Here is a 24584-nt window from a genome sequence, read left to right as displayed (position 1 = left end):
GATACGGAAGATCCACTGTATTTATGATGCCAACTAGAATATTTAGGTCCTCAATTGAGCAGCATGTTAGAGATGGGCAACTGGCAGGGACTGGAGGTCATGTTGCCCCCCATGGCTTCACAACCACCCGTATTCTCCCCTTTGATGCCATCCACCTCCTTATGGGGCAGTTACTTATTTTGCCTCCAAATAGCCAATCCTCCCTCTCAGCCACATTTTCAGGAAATTTTTGGTGTCCCTCTCATTTTTTTGAGACTAGAGAGACTTTTTTTCAAACCAGGAAGTGATCAGACTACCTGTTCTGAAGAAAAGTGTGTATAGGCAGGAAAGCTTCTCCAGGCCTAAAAAAGGTGAGTGCCCCCCCCAAAATAGTGAAATGAGGCTGGTGGGAACACTAACTAGCCATTTGGGAGGAAAGGTTTCAACCCCCCCCCCCCGCCCCTTTTCAGTATGGGATGCCAACCCCAGCTGTTTTTGACCTGCATATTTTCTTGACTCCTACCTTTGCCCCTGCTGCTTGAGTCTCTCTCTTCATTCTGTGATCACCAAGCACTGTTTACTAGAACAAGCAAGGAAGAGCATTTACAATACTCCTGTACTGAAACAGTTTCACTGGCTACCGGTTTGTTTCTGAGCACAATTCAAAGTGCTGGTCATGACCTATAAAGCCCTACACGGCTTAGGTCAGACTATGTGAGAGACCATATCTCCCCATATGAACCACCTTGAGCCCTGAGATCCTCAGGAGAAGGCTTTCTCTCGGTCCCACCACTACCCCAGGTTTGCCTGATGAGAACACGAGAGAGAGCCTTCTCAGTGGCTGCTCCCACCCTGTGGAACTCCCTTCCATGGCAGACTAGGCTGGCCCCCTTGCTGTTGGCCTTTCACAGGCAGGCAAAGACATTTTTGTTTAAACAGGCCTTTTGAGATCTGGCAGACATGGTTTTACTGGGGGATGAGAGGGATGGTCTTGGATTGTTAATTTTAACTTTGTATGTTTTAAATTTTATATTTGTAATTTGTATATTTTTACGATTTTAATTGTACAATTTTAACTTGTGTTTTATGTATGTTAGCCGCCTTGGGTCCCACTTTGGGAGAAAGGTGGGATAAAAATAAATAAATAAATAAATTTGTTGGGAGCCATGGCTAATGCAGGACCTTGCAACGCTTCATCCAGACATTGTCTCTAATCTACCTTCTCTGTGGATCTCCTGAACTTTTCTGGTTATACATGGCTATGCCACTTGAAATGCTCTGATTGGAGAATGGGTTCTTTGCCACAATGCATTGCAGCAGACCCTTCCCTTGAGAGGGTGCTCTTCAGTCCTCTAGTGACAATATATTATCCAGCTTCCCAGCTGCTGTTTAGCTGCTTGAAAGAAAAGCTGGGAGGGTGGGCTGAAGGCTGTGCAGATGTGGAAGGGGCACCATTTTACAGGCACTAAAACAGCTTGGTCAGGAAGAGTTGGATAAGCCCTACTAGCTTTTTGCTTCATGCAGTAGCCTTCAACCCCATAACAAGAGTGTACTCAAATCTGGAATGTTGCCATTACAGAATGGAGGGGATGATGGAATATGGGATGTAACGTAGAAATGTTGTGTTTTAGCAGGCTTTTATATTCTTGAAATAATAATAATAATAATAATAATAATAATAATAATGTTTATTTATATACCGCTTTTCCAAATTAGATCAAAGCGGTGTACAACAGGAAGTACAATACAATATCCAAAGTCAAAATAAAACATAACAGGCCGCTCTCCCCCTCAAGATGGTGGTCGGAAGGAGGGCTCTTAGTCTTTCATGCCAGGCCTCTCTCCCCCTCAAAATGGTGGTCGGAAGGAGGGCTTTTTCTTCGTTCAGGCAGGCAGTTGGAGCTAGCCTGCCTCTCTCTCCCCAAGATGGTGGCTGAAGGGAGGGCATATATATAAATCTTCTCACCCATATATATATATATATATGTATGTGTATATATATATATATATATATATATATATGACTCAGAGGAAGAATTAGTTCAGTTTTATGTTGAAATAGTTGAGACTGCCATCATGTAACTCTTGCCACCAAAAAAGCTGAGCTGGGAGTAGTGGTGATTTTGGAGTTACTCCTTGTCCTACTCAGGGTAAGATATTTTTTTCTTAATGTTACTCCTACACCTGTAAAAAACCTCTTACTCCTTTATTCCTTACTCCTACTCCCCAGTTTGGGGGAAAGCCCCGGTTGCTTTGCAAGGCTGGTCTCTGTGTGGGTGTAAGTGTCTCTCTTTGCCTCCCAGTCCTTTTCCCAGTACAATATAATAAAATTGTTTTTTGGTGTTTGCATGTACAATATAATAACAGGAATAAGGAGTAAAATATATTTTGTTACTCTCTATTCCTACTGCTACTCCTTTAGTCCTTACTCCTATTCCCCAGCCCTCCAAAAACTAAGTATGGCCATAAAGATTGGTTTAGCTGCTCTGGAAGGAGGACAGGGTATGCAGCCTATGGCCTGTTACAGACTGCCAAAATAAACCTGCTTCGGGTCTCTTTGGAGGTATGCTATTTAAATGATGCATGCACCCTAAGAATCCAGAAGCTGCACCAAAGCTGCACTCCAGTGCTTAGGAATGGAGTGTGGCTTTGGCGCGACCTCCGGACTCTTAGGACCCATGCATCATTTAAACAGCATACCTTCAAAGAGACCCGAAGCAGCATTATTTTGGCAGTCTGTAATAGGCCATGATTAACTGAGGCCAAATCCTCCCCCATATGCCGGGTTCTGAGTTGATGAAAACTCTGGAAGGAGAGCAAAAAGGGACTCATCCCATCCCTAACAATCTGATATTCAGAGGGGTACTTGAAGGGTATATGTGGGATATTTTGAGAATCTGTTAAGTTCTTTTCCACTGTTCTGACTAATTGTTGATAGATCTAGGACTTATGAATTTGTCTGTGCTTTCAAATTAGGATATAACTACATGTTATAGATAAATGTATAGACCATCAGCTCAAAAATCAACTTCAGGGAGAAGAAAGGCAACCTTAAGTAGCCAACTTACCTAAAGCATTTTTCTCTTGCATGCAGATGATATCATTGCCATTGAGGATAGGAATCTGCTCTTTTTTGTGGTTGGTGGTGACTGTATTTAGTTTTAGCTCCTTAGCTGGAAAATGTACCTTATTTTTTGGGCATACTGATACATACTCCTCTAAGGCAGTGATTCTCAGTCACCTTTCTGCGTTCCAGTGTTGGGAAACAGAAGTAAGGGGATGTAGATGCTTTGGTCATAGCAATAAAAATTATTCCAGTAATACTACTGCAATTTATATTCTTTGTGTTTTACAGCTACCATAGTAGTAAACATATTCTGAACATCTGCATTATAATTTAAAACATCAATTTTATTATAGCTCCCTGCTACTAACAGATTTGCAGTGTTTACTTGTGCTTGCTTCTAAAATACTACTGCAATTCTTATGTCTTTAAAATTTATTGTAATTGAAAAAATGTAGTAACAAAATATTTATAAACTTACATATTCTCTTTTAGGAAAAAAAGGTGATGTTTTTATTTCTATCATGGAGGAACTTGGGTTCTTTGATACAGTGACTGGTGGGTGTTAACATACAAAAGGCTGAGTCACTGATTTAAGGTTATCATATTCTTTGGGTAAGGAGCAAAGTTGACATTTGGTTATAGAACTGAGTTGTCTTCAGTCTACATCAAATACTATGCAAAAGAAAATGTGGGTACGTTGAATGCTTTCCTATCTATCTACCTATCTCTCTCCCTCCCTCCCTTCCTTCTGTACATTAATAGTTGGAAAAACCTGTGAACGCTTGATGGAAATTTCTGCATAAAACAAAAGAGTACTTTTGATTTCTTTGGATGTAAAGCTATCCATCAAGTCTGCAGTTCATATACTTTGGTTTATAAGAATCTCATTATTCTGTTTGCCTTATGGCCATGGGAAGAATACCTCAGTATGTGTAATTGCCATAGAAAATAATTAGACACAGAGGGCAGTAAATACAAGGGTATTATCCTATGTCATGCTTGGAACAGCCTTGTGAGTTTGGCTAGGTAGAAAGATGCTGGCTGGTACAAGGTTATCCACTTAGTTTTGGTTAAATAGGGATTTGAACCTGGGATTCTGCAGGTTCTGTTGTGGAATCCTAACCATTTGGCTGCCACTGCTTTCAGATTTGAGATCTTGTCTACCCTTCTTGGTTGGTGTGTATCAGGCTACTTCTGAACAGGTAATTTCTTACATAAGAAGCCTACTGAACCTATGCACCTGGTACCATAAACTGTTTATCTCTGTACTGATCCCTGGAAATCCAAATGAGAAACTGGGAACTGTCAAAATCACCTCAAGTGACACAGTCTCAGAGATTGTCCACTGATTGACATTCCCATACATGTTCATGCCTCTTCTGATAGTCTTGTTCTGGATATTTAAAACACTTCTGGCCATAGGGACTGTCTTTTGAGAAGAATTTGAGAATCATCAGAAGCATGGCAGAGTTTTCCAGTAGATGGAGCACACTACACATTCATCATATATTCTTTCCTGTCCTCCCTATCCTTGTCTTTCGTTCATACCCCTTTTAACCTTCAGTATTTCCGCCCCCTTACCCTTGGTTGCCCCATTTGTGATAACAAGAATCTGAACATAAAAATGACAATAAAAACTTGATATATTCAAGCAACATTAAGTGTGGCAGTGTATCTAAGGTACATGATTCTCAACACAGAGTCAGGGTTTACTTATGTCTGCCTTTGTTCCATGCACTGTTCTAGAATCTCTGACAATGTTCCCATTCTCTTGTCTTCTCATCAAGAACGTGTCTGAGACTAGTTTCCTATTATGACCTCAGCTGAGCCTGTGTATCTTGTAATCCACAGAAATGGATCTAGTGTGGTTTTGCAGCCCACTAATTAAGGCTATGCAAGGTTGATTAAGGGTAAGCATTGTTAAATGAGAGAGTCACATTGAATAGAGTTAGGATTTCCTTCTGAGTAAATATGCCTAGGGTCATATTCCTGGTTGGTGCCCTGCTGATACTGTAAAAAAGGGGAGGTTGTCAGATTATTGCATTACAGCTGGTGAGTCATAAGCTGTAAAGACTTGCCACAGAGGCAGTTAATACAGTTGCATACAACACGCTGTCCATTATCATGTGCTAGCTCTTTGAGATAATCACATAGTTTTGCTTGTATTTCTCTTGGCACTAAGAATTTTCTTTTTCCTGTCTGCTTTGATGCAGCCAGTTCTCTTGGCTCATTATACCCTTTTGTTTCTTAACACCCACTTGTCACTCTTTCAAAGAACTAGTTCCACCATGAAAGAAACAAAAACTTTGTTTTTTTCTTTTTAAAAAAAGGAAATATATAAGTTTATAAATATTGTTATTACAGTTATCAATTGCAGTAAATTTTAAAGACACAAAATTTGCAGTATTTTAGAAACAAACACAGGTTAATACTGTAGAGCTGCCTTGGCTCATGTGAACTCACCTGTATCATGCATCATGTTATATACCATATGATTCTTAAATATCATGATCTGTAGGATGAGTCCAACTGGAGACATTTTACTGCTTGTGTAATAATAGAAGGTATGAATCCTCCTATCTAATGTTATGGATTTTGTATTAGCTTTTCATTGTACAGTCGGCCCTTCTTATACACAGATTTTTTTATACACTGATTTTTTATACACGGTTTGAAAATGTAAAAAAAAGTATAAATTTCAAATATCAAACCTTGATTTTCCATTTTTTATATTTAATGGGACAAAATCCACGGATTTTGTTATCTACAGGGGATCTTGGAACCAAACCCCAGCGTATAACAAGGGTCCAGTGTATTTGGAAAGCATCTGATAGCCCTTTCATAGTTCACTTCCGCTTTCATGTTTTTTCATTCTGCTTATGCAACTGAAAAAATATAGTTTAGAAGGAGAATATCCAATATGGAAAAACACTGAAGAATGGAACCGTTAACATGAGGATGTGTGTATATAGAGAGATCTTGTAGCACCTTTGAGACTAACTGAAAGAAAGACGTTGGCAGCATGAGTTTTCGTAGACTTCAGTCTATTTCCTCAGATGCTTTTGGTGGAGGAAGTAGACTGAAGTCTATGAAAGCTCATGCTGCCAACTTCTTTCTTTCAGTTAGCCTTACAGGTGTTACAAGATCTCTCTACATATTGATTCTACAGACTAACATGGCTATATCTTTGAATTCTACCAAGATGGTGGATGTATCTTGAGAGGAGACTAGCAGATATGGGGAAATCCTATGGGGGAGAAAACTAGCAAGATGGTGGGAAGAAAGGGTTTTGAGGAAACACTGATATTCTTTATCTCAATCCTGAACAGAAGATGCCATAGTCAACGACTTTCCAGTCCTAGCTGCCTGCTGGAAGAGATGATTTCTAACAGTGCTATCAAAGAAATAGCACAGCAGAAGAGACCCACCTCTTTCCCTAGTTACCATTCAGAAGAAGGAAAGAGACAGAGCAGCTTGCCTGTTACCATTCAGAAGAAGGAAGGAGACAGAGCAGCTGAAGAGGCTGGGTTAAAGGCATCTCTTCTCCCAGCTGAGCATGATGAAAATATTTTGTCTGTTGTGGATGGTGGGGATGGCAAGTTACAAAGTGGAAATGAGAGTCTGCCACATCTGGAAGCAAGGTCACTGAGCCATCCTGAGCAAAATGGAAGCCAGGCTGTGCTACCTGTGTCCCAGGAAGACCAGGCTTTAGAGGAAACAGAAGCAGTGACAAGGGAAGACTTTATCTTCTTGGAGGTAAATACTTCCCTGGATATTTATGAGATGCCTTCTTGACTCTTGTGAAACCTCTGCTTCTTTCACTGGCCATGCTTATAGAGCTTGGAAAAGTTCCTTTTTGAACTCTAGCTCCCAAAATCCCACAGCCAGCATAGCCACTGGCTAAGCCTTGGCTATGCCCTTACCCTATACAGCTATGCTGACATTTGAAAGCTTTCTGTTATTATTAAATTTGTTGCTGTTTCCTTTGAGAGAAAGTGTTATAGTTCATATTAGTTTGACAACAACCTTTTGCTATATACAGAGATGCATCTGCACTTGCTTATCTGTCCTAGTGGTGCTGAGTTTTGGGCATTGATTGATCCAGATGATTTCTGGGTGCAGTAGAAGTGCTGGAGTTGTGTGGCATTGCTCTTCATTCCTGAGGGAGAGAATATGTCACTCTGATCTTTCCTTCCCCTGTTCTGTATGCATTCAGGATACAGAGGTTCTTGACAGCACTGCGTACCGTGACCGTGCTAATTTGGGCCGTAAGCGGGGTCATCGGGCACCAGCCACCCGGTCTGGAGGTGCTCTTTCAGATAGTGACAGAAGCAGCTGGATGTTTAAAGATTCCACAGGTAAGAAGAAAGTTGAAAGCTGGGCTTGGCTGTGGTTTGCATGCAACTTTTTTCAGTATATTATTGACCCTTGTATTGCAGGGTGTGTGTGTGTGTTTCAGTACGCCCTACCTGGTTATATCAGTTGTGTGTGCTATGTTTCTGTGAATCTGTCCCCTTTGTTAGGTTATTTGACTTACACCCCAAAAAGCCCTGAGTAACTTAGATTCCATTCCCGGCCAGGCAGCTGTAATAATACATACATACTATAATAATGTATGCAAAGGGATCTAGTAGCATCTTTGAGACTAAGTGAAGGAAAGAAGCTGGTAGCATGAGCTTTCTTAGACTTGAGCTTATTTCCTCAGATGCATAGGGTGGAGTGTGCTTAGGCTTAGCTCCAAATTTCAGCAGATGGGCCAAATACTGTGTGGCAAACTATAATGAAGATAGCTGGCAAGATTTTCCCAGGTTGCTTGTTTTTACTGTGTTCTAGGCACTGTGCTTTAGAATGTATTTTGGATTCTGTCACTCAGAAATAACATGAATTGGAATGTGTCACACAGCATTAGCCTAGGTTCACCTATGTTGTTTACACTACCATTTGTCTTTTTAGAGCCTCAAACAGTTTCTGCAGCCTCAGATGAAGACGTCCATGAGGAGCCAAGAAGCAGGAAGACACGTAATTCTCCATTGTCCAAGGGAGTAAAAGTGCCCCTCTTCCCAGGCCTCAGCCCTTCTGCATTGAAGGTAGAATCTTGTGTGGGTGGATCAGCATGAAGAATCATACAATGAGAATAAATATTAGGGTGGGTTTCAAGATTGGTTATTGGAAATCAGAATGTTCAAAATCAAATTGCCAACTTGAAATCAAAGTAGTGAACAGGGAAGAAGAAAAGTGAGGATCTTATTCTCTAGACCTTGTCAAGACAGCTGTGATAAGTGTTTTCCTAAGTCCTGCTTCTAATCCTGTTGTGCTTGACCCTAGGCTAAGTTGAGAGGGCGAAAACTTTCTGCTGAGGAAGGTGATCCACAAAGTGAGGTCAAGGAGGCCCCTGTACAGCGCTCTAAATCATGCAAGATGGCTAACATCAGTGGGAAGCCTTTGGTGCTTCCACCCAAGCCAGAGAAATCTTCAGGGTAGGTGTATGGTACTTGTGGTGGAAGAGAGATTGTAAAATGGGCTGTGGTGTTATATCCATGATTGCCAGAACTGGTACAGAAAAAGGTGTGATGTGATTATTTAGCAGTTGTAGCAAGAAAAAGGGAGCACCCAACACTAATATACAAATAAATGAGAAAAAAAATAATTTATACTTATAGTGATCTATGTTTTCTTGGTGTCATTGCTTCTGCAGCCAACATGGCAGCACCTGTTCACAAGAGGAGAGTATTATACTTCAGAGGAACACCATTTGTAGAAGTTTTCTCTCTCTCTCTCCCCCTCTCCCATATATGAAACTTTCGGGAGGATAATCTCTCAGAGCAGCCCAATGAGAGTGTGTTTAGTGGACACAGAATGTTGTCTAATTGGTTTTGGGTGGGGAAATAAAAAAAAATGGAGGAGGAAAGAATGGAATGGAGTGGTTGGAATCCTGAGCATTTTGTTGTCCATCCCCCTGGTCTAATCCTAAAGGTGTAGCAGCGCTCTTGTTGATTCCTTTTGGACATCAACACCATTTTTCCTTTTTAGCCAGGGAGGACAGCCTATGGTCCTCCAGATGTTTTGGACTGCAGTTATCACACGGGAAGAATGTTTCTCAATTTCGAAAGAAAAGAAAGTAGGGCCAATTCGGAAATGAACACAAGTACGTGGATGGTTATCCATAGAAGAACACAGCCCTCATCCCAAAGCCAAAGTAGTGCGAATGCAAAAGAAATTATCATATGAGTATGTACCTTTCGTAGTCTAGAATTCAAATTAGCATCCCTCCACATGCGCAGTGAGAACAGAATTGGATCGTGACCTTTTTACACTTCCGGCGGGGCTTGCTTCCAGTTCCTGTGGTTTTGCCTTGTTTCACGTTATTTGTACATTCATTCATTACCCTTTATTTCACATTAGGCAATTCATGGTATTTGTTCATTCATTACTCCTTATTTCATGTTACAGTCTGCCCTTTCTTTATGCAGGGATCCATTTGCCCCCCCCCCCCCCCGCGTAAAGGAAATTCTGCCTATGTTTAAGCTCCATTTAAATTAATGGGGCTTGTGTATGTGGCGGCATGCGCGCGCCACAAACACACGCTCCATTATTACTTATGGGATGCGCCACCCCTTCTTCCAGCATGGCTTTCAGTGTATGACGCGGGCACACTGTATTTAGGCAATTCACCAATTCAAAATCAGTCCAAAGCAACCTTGTACTTGGTTTGAGCATTGGACTATGACTCTAGAAGGCAGCGATTGAATCCCACTGGGTGACCTGGTGCAAGTCACACTCTCTCAGCCTCCTCAGACAATGGCAGTGGCAAACCCCATCTGAATAAACCTGCCACGAAAACCCTGTGACAGGGTCGCGAGACAGAAAGAGAGAGCCCTGGCCAATCCCTTCCCTCTTGGAGAGGATGAGTTTGCAAAGGGAAAGAGTTGGAAAAGGCTGAGAGGAGGAGGGAGGCAATGTGTGTTTGTCTCTGTGGGGAGAGCTGCTTCATCCCCAAAACAGCTCCAGAACTCTAAGAGGAACTTGTATGTACAGCGCTGTGTAAATTTACAGCGCTTTATAAATAAAGGTTAATAATAATAATAATAACTTTGCAAGGCTGAGAGAAAAGCCCCCTACACTCGGAAGGAGGGAAGAAAGGCTGACTTTGGTGCCGGTCCCTTAACTCAGCCAGGGAGCACAAGAGAGAAAATTGCAGCCAGCAAAGGAGCTAGGGAATTGTAGTCTCATTCGAAGGCAATCCAAGGGCAACTGAGACATGCGTTCTATACCTGCCAAATCCAAATTGAATGCAACTTTGGCGTGGAACAGGATTTTTAAATTCTATATTTCCCTGAATTCACACATCTCTCGGTTGACCCTGGATTGAGTTCGAATTGACTCAGCATTGACTTCAGTTACATGTGATAACCTCTCTTGCAAAAACATGAAACCCCATGATTGCATCTGGGATCACACTGCATTGACCTTCCAAAATCCCCCATGTGATAACGTCCATAGACAGTATAGCCAGGTTTGAGTGATGATGCAAGTTGCAGTCTAACAACATCTGGAAGACCACAGGTTGTCCTTCCACCCCCTCAACAGTGGAATGACTTGTCTTTTTAATGCTGACATTGAGTTAGACTGTGATATGACATTTAGTTATGTTACATGAGTGAATGATAAGTATCCAACTTGTTGGAGCTGGGATGGGAAGCTTGTAGTACTCAGCCTGATTTCATGTAGATAGTAGCAGAGATAGTGAGTGCTATGCAGTGCTACAAAATCTGCTGATTTTTGGATCTGGCTGTGTCTGAAATGACTTTTTATTAGAGTCAAAAGAACTTCCTTAAAGAAGGTCTTGCATTCTTGTATTAAAAGAACAACTGGCATTCAGTGGTGTTAGCAGTGAATATAAATCTGAAATCTCTCTTTTTAAAATATGTATCTACTTTTAACTACCTGACTCCACTTTTGACATCCCAAAATTATGTTAAGACCACAGTTGGTAAAAGTTTGCTTTCTGGATCACAACTTCCAGTATCCCTCAGTGGCCATGCAGGGGAATCTGGGAGTTGCAGTCAAAAACAGTAACTTTTCCAAAGTGGTGAAATGGTGAAAATCTTAACATTGTACTTTTAACTTTGAGAATTGTTTCTTCCCATGTGAACTTGTTCAGCAGCTCTTCCACCACAAGGGTGTTCTTCTAATTCCCTTGCTGTTAAAGGTACAGCAGGCAGGCATGCTGCGGGGGGGGGTGGGGGTGGGGGGTGGTTCTCTGTTTTGGTGCTCTAATAACAGGAGATCCTGCTTAGGGAATGAGGGTGCACTTGGCTTCCTCACTGCCTGCCTTTCAGTGAGTGATGAAGACTGCTTTAATCTGGAAAGCTTTCACTTAAGCCCACCTTTCACAGTGTTTGAACTATTGCTTTAACTGTTTTATTACTGGGATTATATTTGTGACTTGTATGTTATAACTGTAGCTGTGGTTTTACTAAAGCCATTTTGATATGTTTAAGCCAGCAACGGAGAGATAGTAATAACTGAAATAAATAAATAAATAAAGAATGAATGAATGAATACCTGTTTGGGGCAATGCTTGTTACTGATGTGTGGTGACTTATAGCTTCCACATAGGCCACTGACCTGTGTTGATTCCCTGCCTGCCACCCAAGGGAGGTATCAGAGAAGGCAGTTAGCAATGTAGCACCCTAAGGTCTTGTTTCTTGTGTTTTGTCTTTTTGCCTGTATAGGGGAGGAGGTTGGAATAATGTATGATGGCATGTCAATGTGATTAGCATGTGAACTATTTATATTAGAACCACTTCTTGTCTGCCTGCGTCAGTGTTTAAAAAGTTCTTTTTTTCTGAAGGGAATTTGATGTATAATGCGTGTATCTACACGTGTGTGCATGCATGTATAGTACATGGGATATCAGTGCAAACACAATTGGTTCTGGGTTTATACCAGTTTTCCCTGGAATGTGGGTCACTCTTATTGCTGTACATTACAGTACCAGCTTACTGCTTTTTAATCATTTCCTGACTTCCTAGGTCAGAAACATCCTCACCTAATTGGCTGCAAGTTCTGAAGCTGAAAAAGAAGAAATAATAAAACAAACATTCAGGCAAGTGACTCATCTGTGGGGCTTGATACTAGCTTCCCAAACAGGTATCTGATTCCTGATACCTGTGCATGTGGAATCACTGTTGCTTGCTAAGTACGCTACATACAGCAAACATGGCCTTTTTATTCAGAAGGTACAGGAATCTGGGGCCAGTATTCCCATAGGAACAAAAACTTATCTGTTATGTGTCAAGCAACAAGGCCGCTGTATTTATTAACAGTTGGAGAATCTTTATCCCCTCTGACATTTGTCAGTGGTAATTGCACTGTGTATGGGGTTCGTCCCTGTGCTAGTTTATCTGATCTCTGTATGTCAGATGTGTGTTTCTAGTCTAATAGCTGAATTTCATGTCCTTGTCAAATTGGACACTGGCTAAAATACAGCTGCTAGATTAGGGTTGTGGAATGAACCTTTTTACTTCCCCTTCCTAATAAGGATACATTTCTCTCAGTATCAATCTAGTGTTGCCACAGGAGGCTGTGATCTTCTTTAGGACAAGACTGTCGCTCAGGTGGCGGTGGTGGTGGTGGTGGGGGCTTTTGGCTTTCTCCTTGCTGCTGAGCTTCAGCTCCCATGACCCCTTATCAGTGGCTGTGCTGGCTAGGGCTGTTGGGAAGTGCTGGGAGTCCAACATCAGGAGGGCCACAGGTTGCACTTTTGCCAACAGAAAGAAGAGCAGCACGAATGTGCAGAGGCTGCACTGGTAAATTCTTATACATTACCCACATTGGAAAATAATTCACAGGTTGGGCTACCTACCAAAAGGAGATATCCTCCAGGATCATGAGGAATGCTCTTGTCTGGTACTTTGAATCTCCATTATGACTCACAGTAAAGGGAGTCTAGAGCTTTTGTCGACAGTCATAGGGTAATTCACATGGCATAAGATTACAGATACAAGACCCAAAGGCAATTCATGTATATGGATTTTTTGTGAATAGGTAAGGGAACTGTAATCTCACCAGTGAGATGCAAGGCTGAAGAGGAATGCTCATTATAGAACTGTTGCCAGGAAGCACTTCACTGGATTGAAGTATGACTTGGGTACTGCAAAAGCATGTGGAAAGAAATGACCCTTAGTCTCCTGTTGGTTGGTCCTTGCCCTCTAGTGGGCACTGCTGGGCATCATTTGCAGTATCATTGAAAGAAGTACATACATTTCATTAAATCAGTTTGATTTGATGCTGATTTTGTAAACCATCTAATAAAATTATGTAGTAGGAGAAAGAGGGAGACTTTTCTTCTTAGGCATCCTAATTAAAAGAGATCAAGATGGTGGTAGGGTTTGTCACAAAGCTCAACTTCGCAGTTGAGAAAGGTCACATCCATTCAAATGTGCTTCTCCTTAGGGTTTGGAGGTTTATGTGGGGAACTAAACTGTAAAACATTGTGTCAGAGTTTGACAGTAGTACACAAGTGTATAGATAGGGCCCTCCCACACACTACAATGAACAATCCTGCCAGTCTTTGTAATTCCTGTCATATTCTTTTTGTTTCAGATGTTGCTATCCTGCTATTGGGGCCTTGACAGCAGATGTTCCAGTGAGCTGTTCATGGGTGTGAGGCAGGATGGTGGGTTTAGAAACAGAGTCCCCATGTAACAACTTTGAGGGATCATGGGGGGGGGGGGAGGGATTGGGAGGGGAGAGGGAGAGGATGAGGCACATTTATGCACTTTGTATTACATTCACTCACTCATGCATATGGCGGTCAGATTCTCTCTGCTGCTATCTTGGCTGTTTCCTCCTCCTTTGTTTTTCCTTCTTATACCACATACAGTTATATAAAGTCTCTATTTTTTGTAATCAGTCAAGGAGCTTCATTCTGGCCCCTTTTCTTTCATCCCAAAGTAGGGAGGGAAGACAAAGAGGTGAGGCTTCTGCTTATCTCTGCTGCAATATAATGCATTTCAGACAAAAGAGGAATGAATTTTCCCCCTCAATCACTTGAAACAAATAAAGGTTTTATGGTTATGGAAGCACCGTGTTTGTAGTGTGCTTGTGTGTGATCCTCTGATCTGTATCCTGAGCCAAGCCTTGTTACTTGGCAACAGACTCCTGATATGGGCAGACAGCAGCAGGGGTTATAATGAAATGCTGGCAAAGAATGATCGTGTTTTGCTTTTAAGAGAGAAAAAACAGCATTGTCTTTCATACAGATTTTCTGTTCTTCAGAATTATTTTCATTTCTCTCTACTTTCTGGTTTTAGAATGAACATAACTATTGGAATACTTGATCTGATTTGTTAGCTGCTTTCATGAGTCAAGAGAGAGAATTTTAGATTGTGAAGAGGGAACCATGCCCCTCGGCAAATATGTTAAGGATGAAAGCATAGCTGCAGCACTCTGCATGTACATACATTCACCATATTTTCCTTATATCCAATATCACATTAGCAAACGCATTCTCAGGATATGGACCCCAGTGTAGCCAAATGGCATAATCTACATGCAGGGATGCAGTACCAGCAGGCTTTGAGGGACTCAGAGGTTTGCAGAAGTTCAAAAGTTTATAAAATAAAAATGGTTTAAAAGGGGTCATGGAGGAACTGAAATGGGAGATGATGAACTGCTGACTGTTGGGGGATTGGAATGGAATTTACTAAGTGGGTTTGACTGGCAATAGGAAGGTGCAGCATTGTAACGCTCTGTAGTACATTCTGCTGTACATATCTACTGTAATCCTTGCCAGGACTAAAAATGGAGAAGACTGTTTTTGTTCATTTGAAGCAGAATGTGCATGGTGCTGGCCAGCTCTGATGATTCCTAATTGCTTGCTGCTTTATATTATCAAGGATTTTACCCTCCTCATAGGAGTCCTGAAGAGTTTAAAGCAGAGGGCAGGCAACCCTTTCTGGCCCAAGGGCTATATGCAGAGCGAGGTGGGACATCAGGGCTGCACATGTATGTATGTGTACATTCCAGCATCCCATCCCATTTAACCAGTATGGCCTGTGCCCTACCAGCCTATTGAAATTAGTAAATGGGATTCCTAGAAGGGTAAAGTTGAACCTCTTCCCCTCCCTTCAGTAATACCCGTTCAGATGTTTTTCTTTTGCTGTTAGCAGCAGGGGAAGAGTTGATTGAAGATTGTTTGGATGGGAGTGATGTTAAAATCCCCCCCCCCCCCCATCCCATTTATGATTACCGACCTATGCTGCCACTAATGCTGAAACAGTAGCCTTCCCACCTCAACCCCTGCTTGCTTACTGATCAGTTGGACTGTGGAGAAAAAGTGAATGAAAGTACAACGGGACTCTCTTTTTTTTCTTTTAAAAATGTATCATTGCATACACCCTCACTCCCCTCTTTAGCTTTCCCAGGCATTTTACTGGATGTGTATAATGCAAATACAAGTTATCCCACAGCTCAAGATTTGATGCACCATAAGGAAACGCATCCTTAGAGAAGAAAAGTAGGACCAGCTGACCAAACTCCTATTCCTGAATTGCAGTCATGGCTGCATATTGCTACTCTTGAGTTCCCTTTTTCAAAATTGTTGTGCTTTATGGGATCTTGGTGGGTTCTGCAAGGATTGAGATGAGAAGGACAGAACAGAAGCCATACTTGTCTGCATGATAGATACAAGCAGTTTTATTTTGGCCACAAAGTCACAGGTTAGCAACTTAAGTGACTTCTGCTAGGTATTGGATTTAGTCATTCCCTGATGTGTTAATGCACAATTTGTTCCTGCGTTTAACCTGAATTGAACCTAACACTTTATTATTGTTTTCAAAAACTTCCATTTCACATCCCTTTGATTGAGGGTTTGCCCGAAGCAATGCCTTTCAGCCACCAGAGGCCACTGTGGCACTTGCTAAATTAGTAGCCAACAGATCTTGTTCAGCTGAATTTAGATGTTGCAGAAAACAAGAGAATCAAAGTTAGGAAATGGAGAGAATAAAAACATCTCTGCCATGGAAATAAGAAAAACCTGACACTCCTGGTTTTACATTTAAAGCTTCCACCAACCACGATTTTCTTGAAAATAAGGTTGCATAAGTCTACCATAGGATCTGTGGAAGTTTCCTCATTCTGTGAAGTCGAAGGCTTCCATAGTTTTTTGTGGGTTTCTCAGGCTATGTGGCCATGTTCTTTAAGAGTTTATTCCTGACGTTTCACCAGCATCTTCTCTGAAGATGCCAGCCACAGATGCTGGTGAAACATCAGGAATAAACTCTTCTAGAACATGGCCACATAGCCCGAAAAACCCACAAAAAACTTTCTTCATTCTAATTCAAGTTACTGATCTAGCCCAGTATTAACACAGACTAGAAGGGTTCAGACAAGAAAGTCTTCTATCTGGAGATAGAAGGAACAGATGGGACCTTCAGTAAGCAAAGCATATGCTGTGCCACTAAACTATTGTGTATCCATGCTCACATTTGAAACTTCATGATGAAAACAATATACTTGGATTTCTAGTGTAAAATGGTAACCCGTGTTATACTAAAATGCTGGCCATGTAGAGGTGGGGAACTTGTAACCGTCTAGACAATTACTATAATCTCAGTCAGCATGGCTACTGAGAATCATGGGAGTTGTAATCCAACCTGCAGAGCAGTAAGTTTCCCACCTTGCTGTAGCAAATGATTAGTGCTGAAGACAATATGAGTTGTTTCAGAACTGATGACATTTAAAAATTGATCTAAAACTTAATTTTGGAGAACATTTTAAACAGCTGTGCCTAATTTAATTTTTTATGGCTGTAATTTGAATCTGTATATTCTATATAAAAAGGAAAAGGGGCAGGAGGGTTCTTTTCTAATATTCTTATAAGGATTTTAGGCAAACCAGGATGTTAATGCTTTGATTTATCAAATATGAATAACCATTATGCCTCAGTGCTCTAGTACGACCTCAAAAATATTCTAGCCAACCTAAAAAGAACAAAAATACTGGTTTTCAAAATCTCCATGGGTTAGAGCAGTGATCTCCAAACTGTGTTCTTTAAGCGATTTTGGACTTCAGCTCCCTGAAGCCTCAGCCATGTTGGCCAATAGTCTGGGATTCTGGGAGCTGAAGTCCAAAATCTCTCAAAGAGCACGTTTTGGGGACCACTGGGTTAGTGTGTCTTACCTTTTCAACAAATTTGGGTAAACCAAACTAGGACTGCATTTTGCAAACTGCTTAAATGTCCAATTCTTATTTAAGATCTAATACAGGCAGCTGTTTTTCATTATATCTATAGAAGAAACTGACACTTTCATTTGCTGAAATATTTGCATGATGCTACTTGGAAAGGCATTTTTAAAAGTAAGTTAAACCCTGATGGAGAAATGTCTTTAAAACTGCATGTTCAGACGAATTGTCCTTTGTCCACAAAATGCTACTCTCTGCTGTCAAGTATGGCTGGCAAACTGTAATTCCAGCTACAGAAATAACTAGGTAAACTCCCTTCCCCAATCTGGTACACCCCAAATGTTTTGGCCTCCAGTTCTGTGCAGCCTAATCATCGTGCCAGTGCAGCAGGTCTGGCATTCCTGAATGGATGCAGTGATCAAGCTAGCAAAGATTGGGGGTGGGGGTGAGGTACTTTGGGGGGAGTGCTAGTAGCAACCGAGGGCCTGATCTGTGGCTTAATTTACAATAGCTGATTAATTTTCTCTTGAAATTCTGAAATGATGTGAAGGATGTGGGAGAGGTTCAAAAAGTGTACACACTGTATGTGCTAGCAAGGATATTACTAAGACATTTTTTCACAGGATTTGAAACTGAACCAAGGGCCTGGAAACCCTCAGTAGCTGCAACCTGTTGTAGAATCCACACAAGGTTTTGCAGTTGTGCCAGTTTTTCTAGATGCTACTAACTGCTTTAAAAGTATCTCTAGTTACTACCTCCTGCCCTCATGGGTTTTAGAACAGTCACATATTCCGTATTAGAGAATATAGATTTCTACCACATATTCTGATTGAAGGGCTGTCCATTCCCAATATAGCTTCAAGGCAAAGAACTATCAGAAAGGAGAGTGGGGCCTTGAAGTTACCCAACACAAGTTACTCCTGAACAGCACAAGGTTGTCTGCTGTCTGCTATGGTGGGACAGTATAACTTCAGTGTCATGGCTTTAGTTCATTTAACTTACAGTGCTACATTTCATTCAGGATTTCTTGAGTGAGTACTGCTTTCACACAGTAAAGGTAAAGGTAGTCCCTTGACATGAATGTCTGGTCATAACAGACTGTAGGGATGGTGCTCATCTCCATTGCTAAGCTGAAGAGTCAACGTTGTCCGAGGACTGCTCTAGTGGTCATGTGGCAGCGTGACTGCACTGGACACTGTTAACTTCCTACTGAGAAGTGTTACCTGTTCATCTACTTACATTTTCATGCTTTTAAACTGCTAGGTTGGCAGAAGCTGGGACTAGTAACAGGAGCTCACCCAATCATGCAGCACTTGGGCCTTGAACTGCCAGACTTCTCTTTTGAGCCTCAGAATTGGCTTCTTAACTACTAAGCCACCTCATTCCTTTTTTCACATTAGATTGTGGTAACAGAGGCAATGTATGTAAAGTACATACTTGTCCACATGAACACCTGATGTACTGAGGTCAGGGGGTGGGCAAAATGTGCCCCTCTAGGAGTTGAGCTGCAACTCTCAGTTTTCTTCACCATTGGCTTGATGGCTAGGGCTGACAGGAGCTGCAGTTGAGGTTACTTGCAGTGCAAGTGTTATCACTGGAAAATATGAGTGAACTGACAATTTTTCTATAAAGACGGCCATAGATTAATTTTATATTTATATCCTGTTCTTCTGCTTCCCATAGGGCAAGTATCGCACCTTCAGAGCATAAGAAATACATATGCACACACATTGGTTTAAAAAGACTACAATAAATAAACTAAAAGCTACAGAAGTTACATAGCCATAGTTTGTGATTGCGTGGCATCTTATGTGCAGAAGCTATGCATTTCATCATATGTGCATTATGTGTAGAAATGACCACCCTTGAGAGCCAGTGTGGTGTAGTGCTTTGAATGTTGAACTGAGACTCCAAAAAACCAGGGTTTGAATCCCTGGTGGACCATGGAAGCCCACTGTCTGATCTTGGGCAAGTCATACTCTCTCAGCCTCAAAGGAAGGCAAAAACAAACCTCTGAAAAAATCTTGCCAAAAAAACCAAACAAACTTGTGATAGGGTTACCATAAATTGGAAATGACGAAGATAAACAACAGCATCTCATCTCTGTCATTAAGCATGGCTGGATCTGGGTACTACCTGGATGGGAGACCATCAGGGAATAATGGGGATCTTCAGGTAGGGGCAGAAAGGAATCCTGCCTGAAGTTCTGGAGCGGCACTACTGTAGTCAGAGTTGACTGTACTGGCTAAATGGACCAGTGGTTTGACTCTGTATAAGAGGCTTTCCATCTTCTTTACTTAGCTGGGCTACCAGATGACAACTAGTTATTTATAGGTCTGATCAATCTAAATGAAATTTAGCAGCTTCAGGCATGTGATACTTTTTCATGATGGAGACCATTTTACATAAGTCCTAGGAAAATGCAGTGACTCTAGTCCGCACACTCATTTCTACTATAATTGTTGTATAGAATGATGGTGGTGTGGTGGCATGTCACAAATCATTAATAGTTATTGTGCACAAGATAGCTGGTGACAAGCAGCTGATTTTTGCCTGCCCCTGCCCTATGTCAGATTGAGCCCTTTGTCTTTTAGCTTTTAAAATGATTTAGTGGCTGCATGGCAGGAACCTGGGGAGGAGGGTGAGCTAAAATTTGCAATGAAGGAAAGGTTTTTTAAAAAAAACAACTGAGTTGACTTTCCCTTCTTGGTGGCTGCACACACACATGCTTACCTATGCTGGGATGGGTGTAGTGTCCAATGTGCCATCTCCAACGCCAACAGAAAGAAAAGGCATTTCACTACTGATTCTGTCCATTGTGCCAAAAAGGTTTTATGCTGCAATAACCTGTGGAAAATCTTGCAAAGAATAAAATGTCATTGGGGCATAATCCCCTAGCTTGTGCTGAAATGCTTTAGTGTACCACCACCGAAGAGCTAAATACCCCAAAAGCGCTAGAGACATCTGAACTTAGAAGCTAAGCAGGGTCAGTCCTAGTTAGTACTTGGATGGCAGGCTGCCAAGGGAATATCAGGCTGTAGGCTATATTTCCAAGGAACGAACTGGCAAAGCCACTTCTGAGTATTTCTTGCCTGAGAAAACTGAGATTCATGGTGTTGCCATAAGTTGAGAGGCAATATGAAAGTACACACACACACACATCACCACTGACCTCTGGGTGAAAGGGGATGCAAGATACTCCAGTGTTTCTCTCTTATGAGTTATCTTACATCCAAGCAGGGATTCTCTGCTGTTAACATCCTCTCATTGTTACAGGGATACAGGCTATAAATATTTTTCTACTGTATGCTGGACACACGTTTTCCTTTCCTGCCTTCCCTTCCTGTCTCCATTCCATTTCCTCTCCCCCCAACCTCTCCTCTCTTGTGAGGGATTTCCCCTTCCACTTACATCAAGCAACATTTGTAGCACTGATTTAAAAGTGACAGAAATCAGAAATAGGCAAATGACTTTTTAAAATAATCAATTACAGTTATAATGTCAAGTCTCCAAAGTAGTTAAATTACCATTATAGTTTCTAGTAACTTTTCTTCTTGGTTTTTCATTTTAACAAAATTAACTATTTCAGTTACAGAGGCTGGATGGCCATCTGTCAGGGATGTTTTGATTTAGATTTCCTGCATGGCAGGGGGTTGGACTGGATGGCCCTTGTGGTCTCTTCCAACTCTATGATTCTATGATTCTATTATAGTTACCTTGTTGTTCTGTGCCTTCAAGCCATTTCTTGGAGACCTTTTCTACTACCAACTTGCTGTTTCTAACAGTACTAACAGCAGTTACCTTTAGTTACTTAAAAAAACCAAAACAGATTGCGACAGTATACTGGCCTGTGATACAAAACCTATTCTTTTCCATGTCACCACAATAAAGCATAAAGCGGCATCAGGAGCCAGAATCTGACCAATTAGTGAGGTCACACTTCTATAAGTATAAAGTTAACTTATCATAATGGACTTCACAAAAGAAGTAATTTAGTTATGCCATAGTTATCAGGAAAAAGAAATGAATTACATGTACATGGATGAAAGAATAGGGGGCATGCTCGTCAAATTTTCAGATGACACTGAATTTGGAGGAGTAGGTAATACCTCAGAGGAGAGGATCAAAATTCAAAATGACCGTAATAGATTAGAAAGCTGGGCCAAAGCTAATAAAATGAATTTCAACATGGAAAAATGTAAGGTACTGCACTTAGGGCAGAAAAATGAAATGCACAGATATAGGATGGGTGACACCTGGCTGAATGAAACTACATATGAAAGGAATCTGGGAGTCCAAGTAGACCACAAATTGAACATGAGTCAACAGTGCAATGTAGCAGCTAACAAGGCCAATGCGATTTTAGGCTGCATTAATAGAAGCATAGTGTCCAGATCAAGGTAAGTAATAGTGCCACTCTATTCTGCTTTGGTGAGGCCCCACCTGGAATAGTGTGTCCAGTTCTGGGCACAACAGTTCAGAAAGGATGTTGACAAGCTGGAGTGTGTCCAAAGATGGGTGACTAAAACCTTTCCCCCTCCCAAAAAAGAACAGCCAGTCATGCTGCAACACCATAAGGCCTAGTCAAAGGTGCCAAACACCTTAGAGAGAGGGGAAGATATGGGAATATTGCAGGATTGTCATAAAAAAATAATCAACTCCTATGTTGAAGCTGCTTTGGACATTCAGAAACTCTATACTAGAAACCAAACACTGTGATTTTGGAGGATGAACCAAAAGCTAAACAGGCGAGGAAGGGTCTCCTGGAACATACATAGACTATACATTTGTTATGATTCAGTGAATAGCTCTAATTTTGGAGGTTTACAAACCTTTGAAAAAATGATGTCTGCTGATCAAACTGCTGTTCTACTTAGTGGCAGGGGGCTTGTCCACGCACAGCGGGTGGCGGAGAAGGCGTCCTCCATCCTCCCGGCCTGCCTCTTTCCTTAGGCCCTGGCCTCCTTCTAATGTAGGCCTACCAGGGTGGTGAACAGGGAAAGAGGCTGTTCTGGCCATTTTTCCTCTCCTCCCCTTATGTGTGAATGACAAAGAGGAGTAAAAGTGGAATAATCGGCCCTGGAGAGAATCAATTTAAATATAATCCAGTTTTGGCACGGATTATTTTTGTCGGTGGGAATGGCCCCTAGGACAAATGGTCTGAACCTTCAGGACCTAAGCAGAGCAGTTGAGGATGAGGGTCTTGGAGATGTCTTATTCACAGATTCGCAGTGAGTTGAGGTCAACCTAAAGGCATTTAACAACAAAATGACTTCACGTTTGAGCTCTTTGGAGAGAAATTAGAATATAAATGTAACAGACAAATTAATAGTGTTATCAGTTGCCAGTTTAACACATTATGAGTTAAAAGTGAGTGAAGATCTGGTTTAAATGCCACTTTGACCATGCTCTTGCTTGATGCCCTTAGGTGAGCCAAAAACCTTTAGCCTGTTGCTTATTTCTAATATAGGCCTAACAATGCTGACTTACATTGCAGACTTGTTGAAAGGATTAATGGTGTGAATTGTTTTGAACTTCAAGAAGCATTGTAACATATTGTAGCTACATACATTCATAATGTATAACTGGGCACATGGATCTTGCTCCCATCATTATTCACAACATCACTCTTCTTCTTTGAAACAAGAAAATGAAAAGGAGATGGGTTACCTTTTATGATTGATTGAATCACCTAAAATCAATCTCCAGTTTTTCTAATATGAAAACTGTGGTGATTCTCTGTACTTCTGTTTTCTACCAAACAAAGAATTTGTTCATTTTGATCAAGGTTGGAAACAGGGCCAGGTAAGTGCTCAAGTTCTGATTTTCAAAAATGGAATCAAGCCTTCTTCCCAGCATCCCTATGCATTACTTCAAATCTGCATAGTATTTTGGAGTACCACATCCACTGATAATCTGCCAACACATTTTATAACCTTATAACTCCATTTTAAGACTTGGAGCAAGACATACTGTGGCTCTGATATTAAGCCAACATTTTCCCCTTCCTACAACTTCATTAACAGTCTTGGAGAACTTGAAAGGTAACTCATTTGTGTTAACTAATTTGTGATATTTTGTTTGGTTATCATCTGAGTGTGGCTGCAGGTGAAAGGATCCAATTTGGTGTTCAGCAGTCCACCAAATTAGATGTTTACTGGCATTCCTCCTGTGAATGGGAAATAAGCAAGATGAACTCAAACTCCTAGTACAACAAAGCAAATATGATATAATAGGCATCACTGAAACCTGGTGAGATGAGTCTCAGAACTGGAATGTAGAAATAGAGGGGTATAACCTTTTTAAGAGAAATAGGTCAAACAGGAAAGAAGGAGGAATAGCACTATATGTCAGAGATATTTACACCAGTGAAGAGATCCAAGACATCAATACTGGCAGCCAGGTGGAGAGCATCTGGATAAAAAAGGGGAGGGAAACAACAAGGATGTTATGGTGGGAGTCTATTACAGACCCCCCAGTCAGATGGAGGAATTTGATGATGCCTTTCTAGAACAGATGACCACACACTCAGAAAGGAGAGATGTAGTAGTGATAGGTGACTTCAACTATCCTGATATTTGCTGGAAGTCAAACTCAGCCAAATCCTCTAGGTCTAGCAAATTCTTCACTTGCCTCAAAGACAATTTCATTTTCCAAAAGGTGGAAGAGGCAACAATGGGGTCAGCTATTTTAGATCTGATCCTAACCAACAAGGATGACTTAGTTAATGGGGCAAACTTCTCCTGGAGTTTGTTATACAGTGGAAAGGAGAAGCCAGGCATAGTCAGACATGCGTTCTAGACTTTAGGAGAGCAGATTTTCAGAAATACTGGGGGTGATCTTATGGTCAGGAATACTAAAAGAGAAGGGAGTTCAGGATGGATGGGGGTTTCTCAAAAGGGAGATGCTGAAGGTACAATTTAAAACAGTTCCAGTGAGGAAGAAAAATGGGAGATGTCTCAAGAAACCAGGATGGATGACTAACTGAACTTTCAACTGAGCTAAATTTTAAACGGAATATGTATAAGAAATGGAAAAATGGGGAAATCAACAAAGGGGAATTCAAACAAATAGCAAGCAAATATAGGGGTAAAGTCAGAAAAGCTAAAGCGCAGAATGAACTCAAGTGTGCCAGAGAGGTTAAGAACAGTAAAAAGGGCTTTTTTGGATATGTCCGCAGCAAAAGGAAGAAAAAGGAAATGGTAGGGCCACTGCATGGAGAAGATGGCAAATTGCTAACGGGACAGAGAAAAGGCAGAATTACTCAACACTTTCTTTGCCTCAGTCTTCTCAGAAAAGGCAAAGCGTGCTCAATCTGAGGATAATGGAGCAGAGGACAGAATAGGGG

At 41.3% G+C, this 24584-nt stretch overlaps 1 protein-coding gene across 4 annotated transcripts in view; it reads left to right on the top strand.

Moving 5' to 3' along the window:
• The window catches only part of CNOT12 (CCR4-NOT transcription complex subunit 12), a 34259-nt gene extending 20126 nt beyond the window's left edge, over window positions 1–14133 (top strand). For all 4 annotated transcript variants that reach the window (XM_089520601.1, XM_089520599.1, XM_089520598.1 and 1 more), the window contains 6 exons: window positions 6376–6802; window positions 7263–7404; window positions 8000–8133; window positions 8372–8523; window positions 12082–12155; window positions 13655–14133. In XM_089520601.1, coding sequence (XP_089376727.1) covers window positions 6376–6802; window positions 7263–7404; window positions 8000–8133; window positions 8372–8523; window positions 12082–12139 — 913 coding nt within the window. In that variant the 3' untranslated portion in view covers window positions 12140–12155; window positions 13655–14133. The remainder of the gene's footprint in view (window positions 1–6375; window positions 6803–7262; window positions 7405–7999; window positions 8134–8371; window positions 8524–12081; window positions 12156–13654) is intronic.
• The last annotated feature ends 10451 nt before the right edge of the window (window positions 14134–24584 follow it).

This window comes from Sceloporus occidentalis, unplaced genomic scaffold, assembly GCF_023333645.1.
Source record: "Sceloporus occidentalis isolate IW3139 unplaced genomic scaffold, rSceOcc1.0.p SCAF_4, whole genome shotgun sequence".
In the NCBI taxonomy this organism is placed as follows: Eukaryota; Metazoa; Chordata; class Lepidosauria; order Squamata; family Phrynosomatidae; genus Sceloporus; species Sceloporus occidentalis.
The sequence above is the reverse complement of the archived record's forward strand: the minus strand, read 5'-3'. Positions and strand labels throughout refer to the sequence as shown.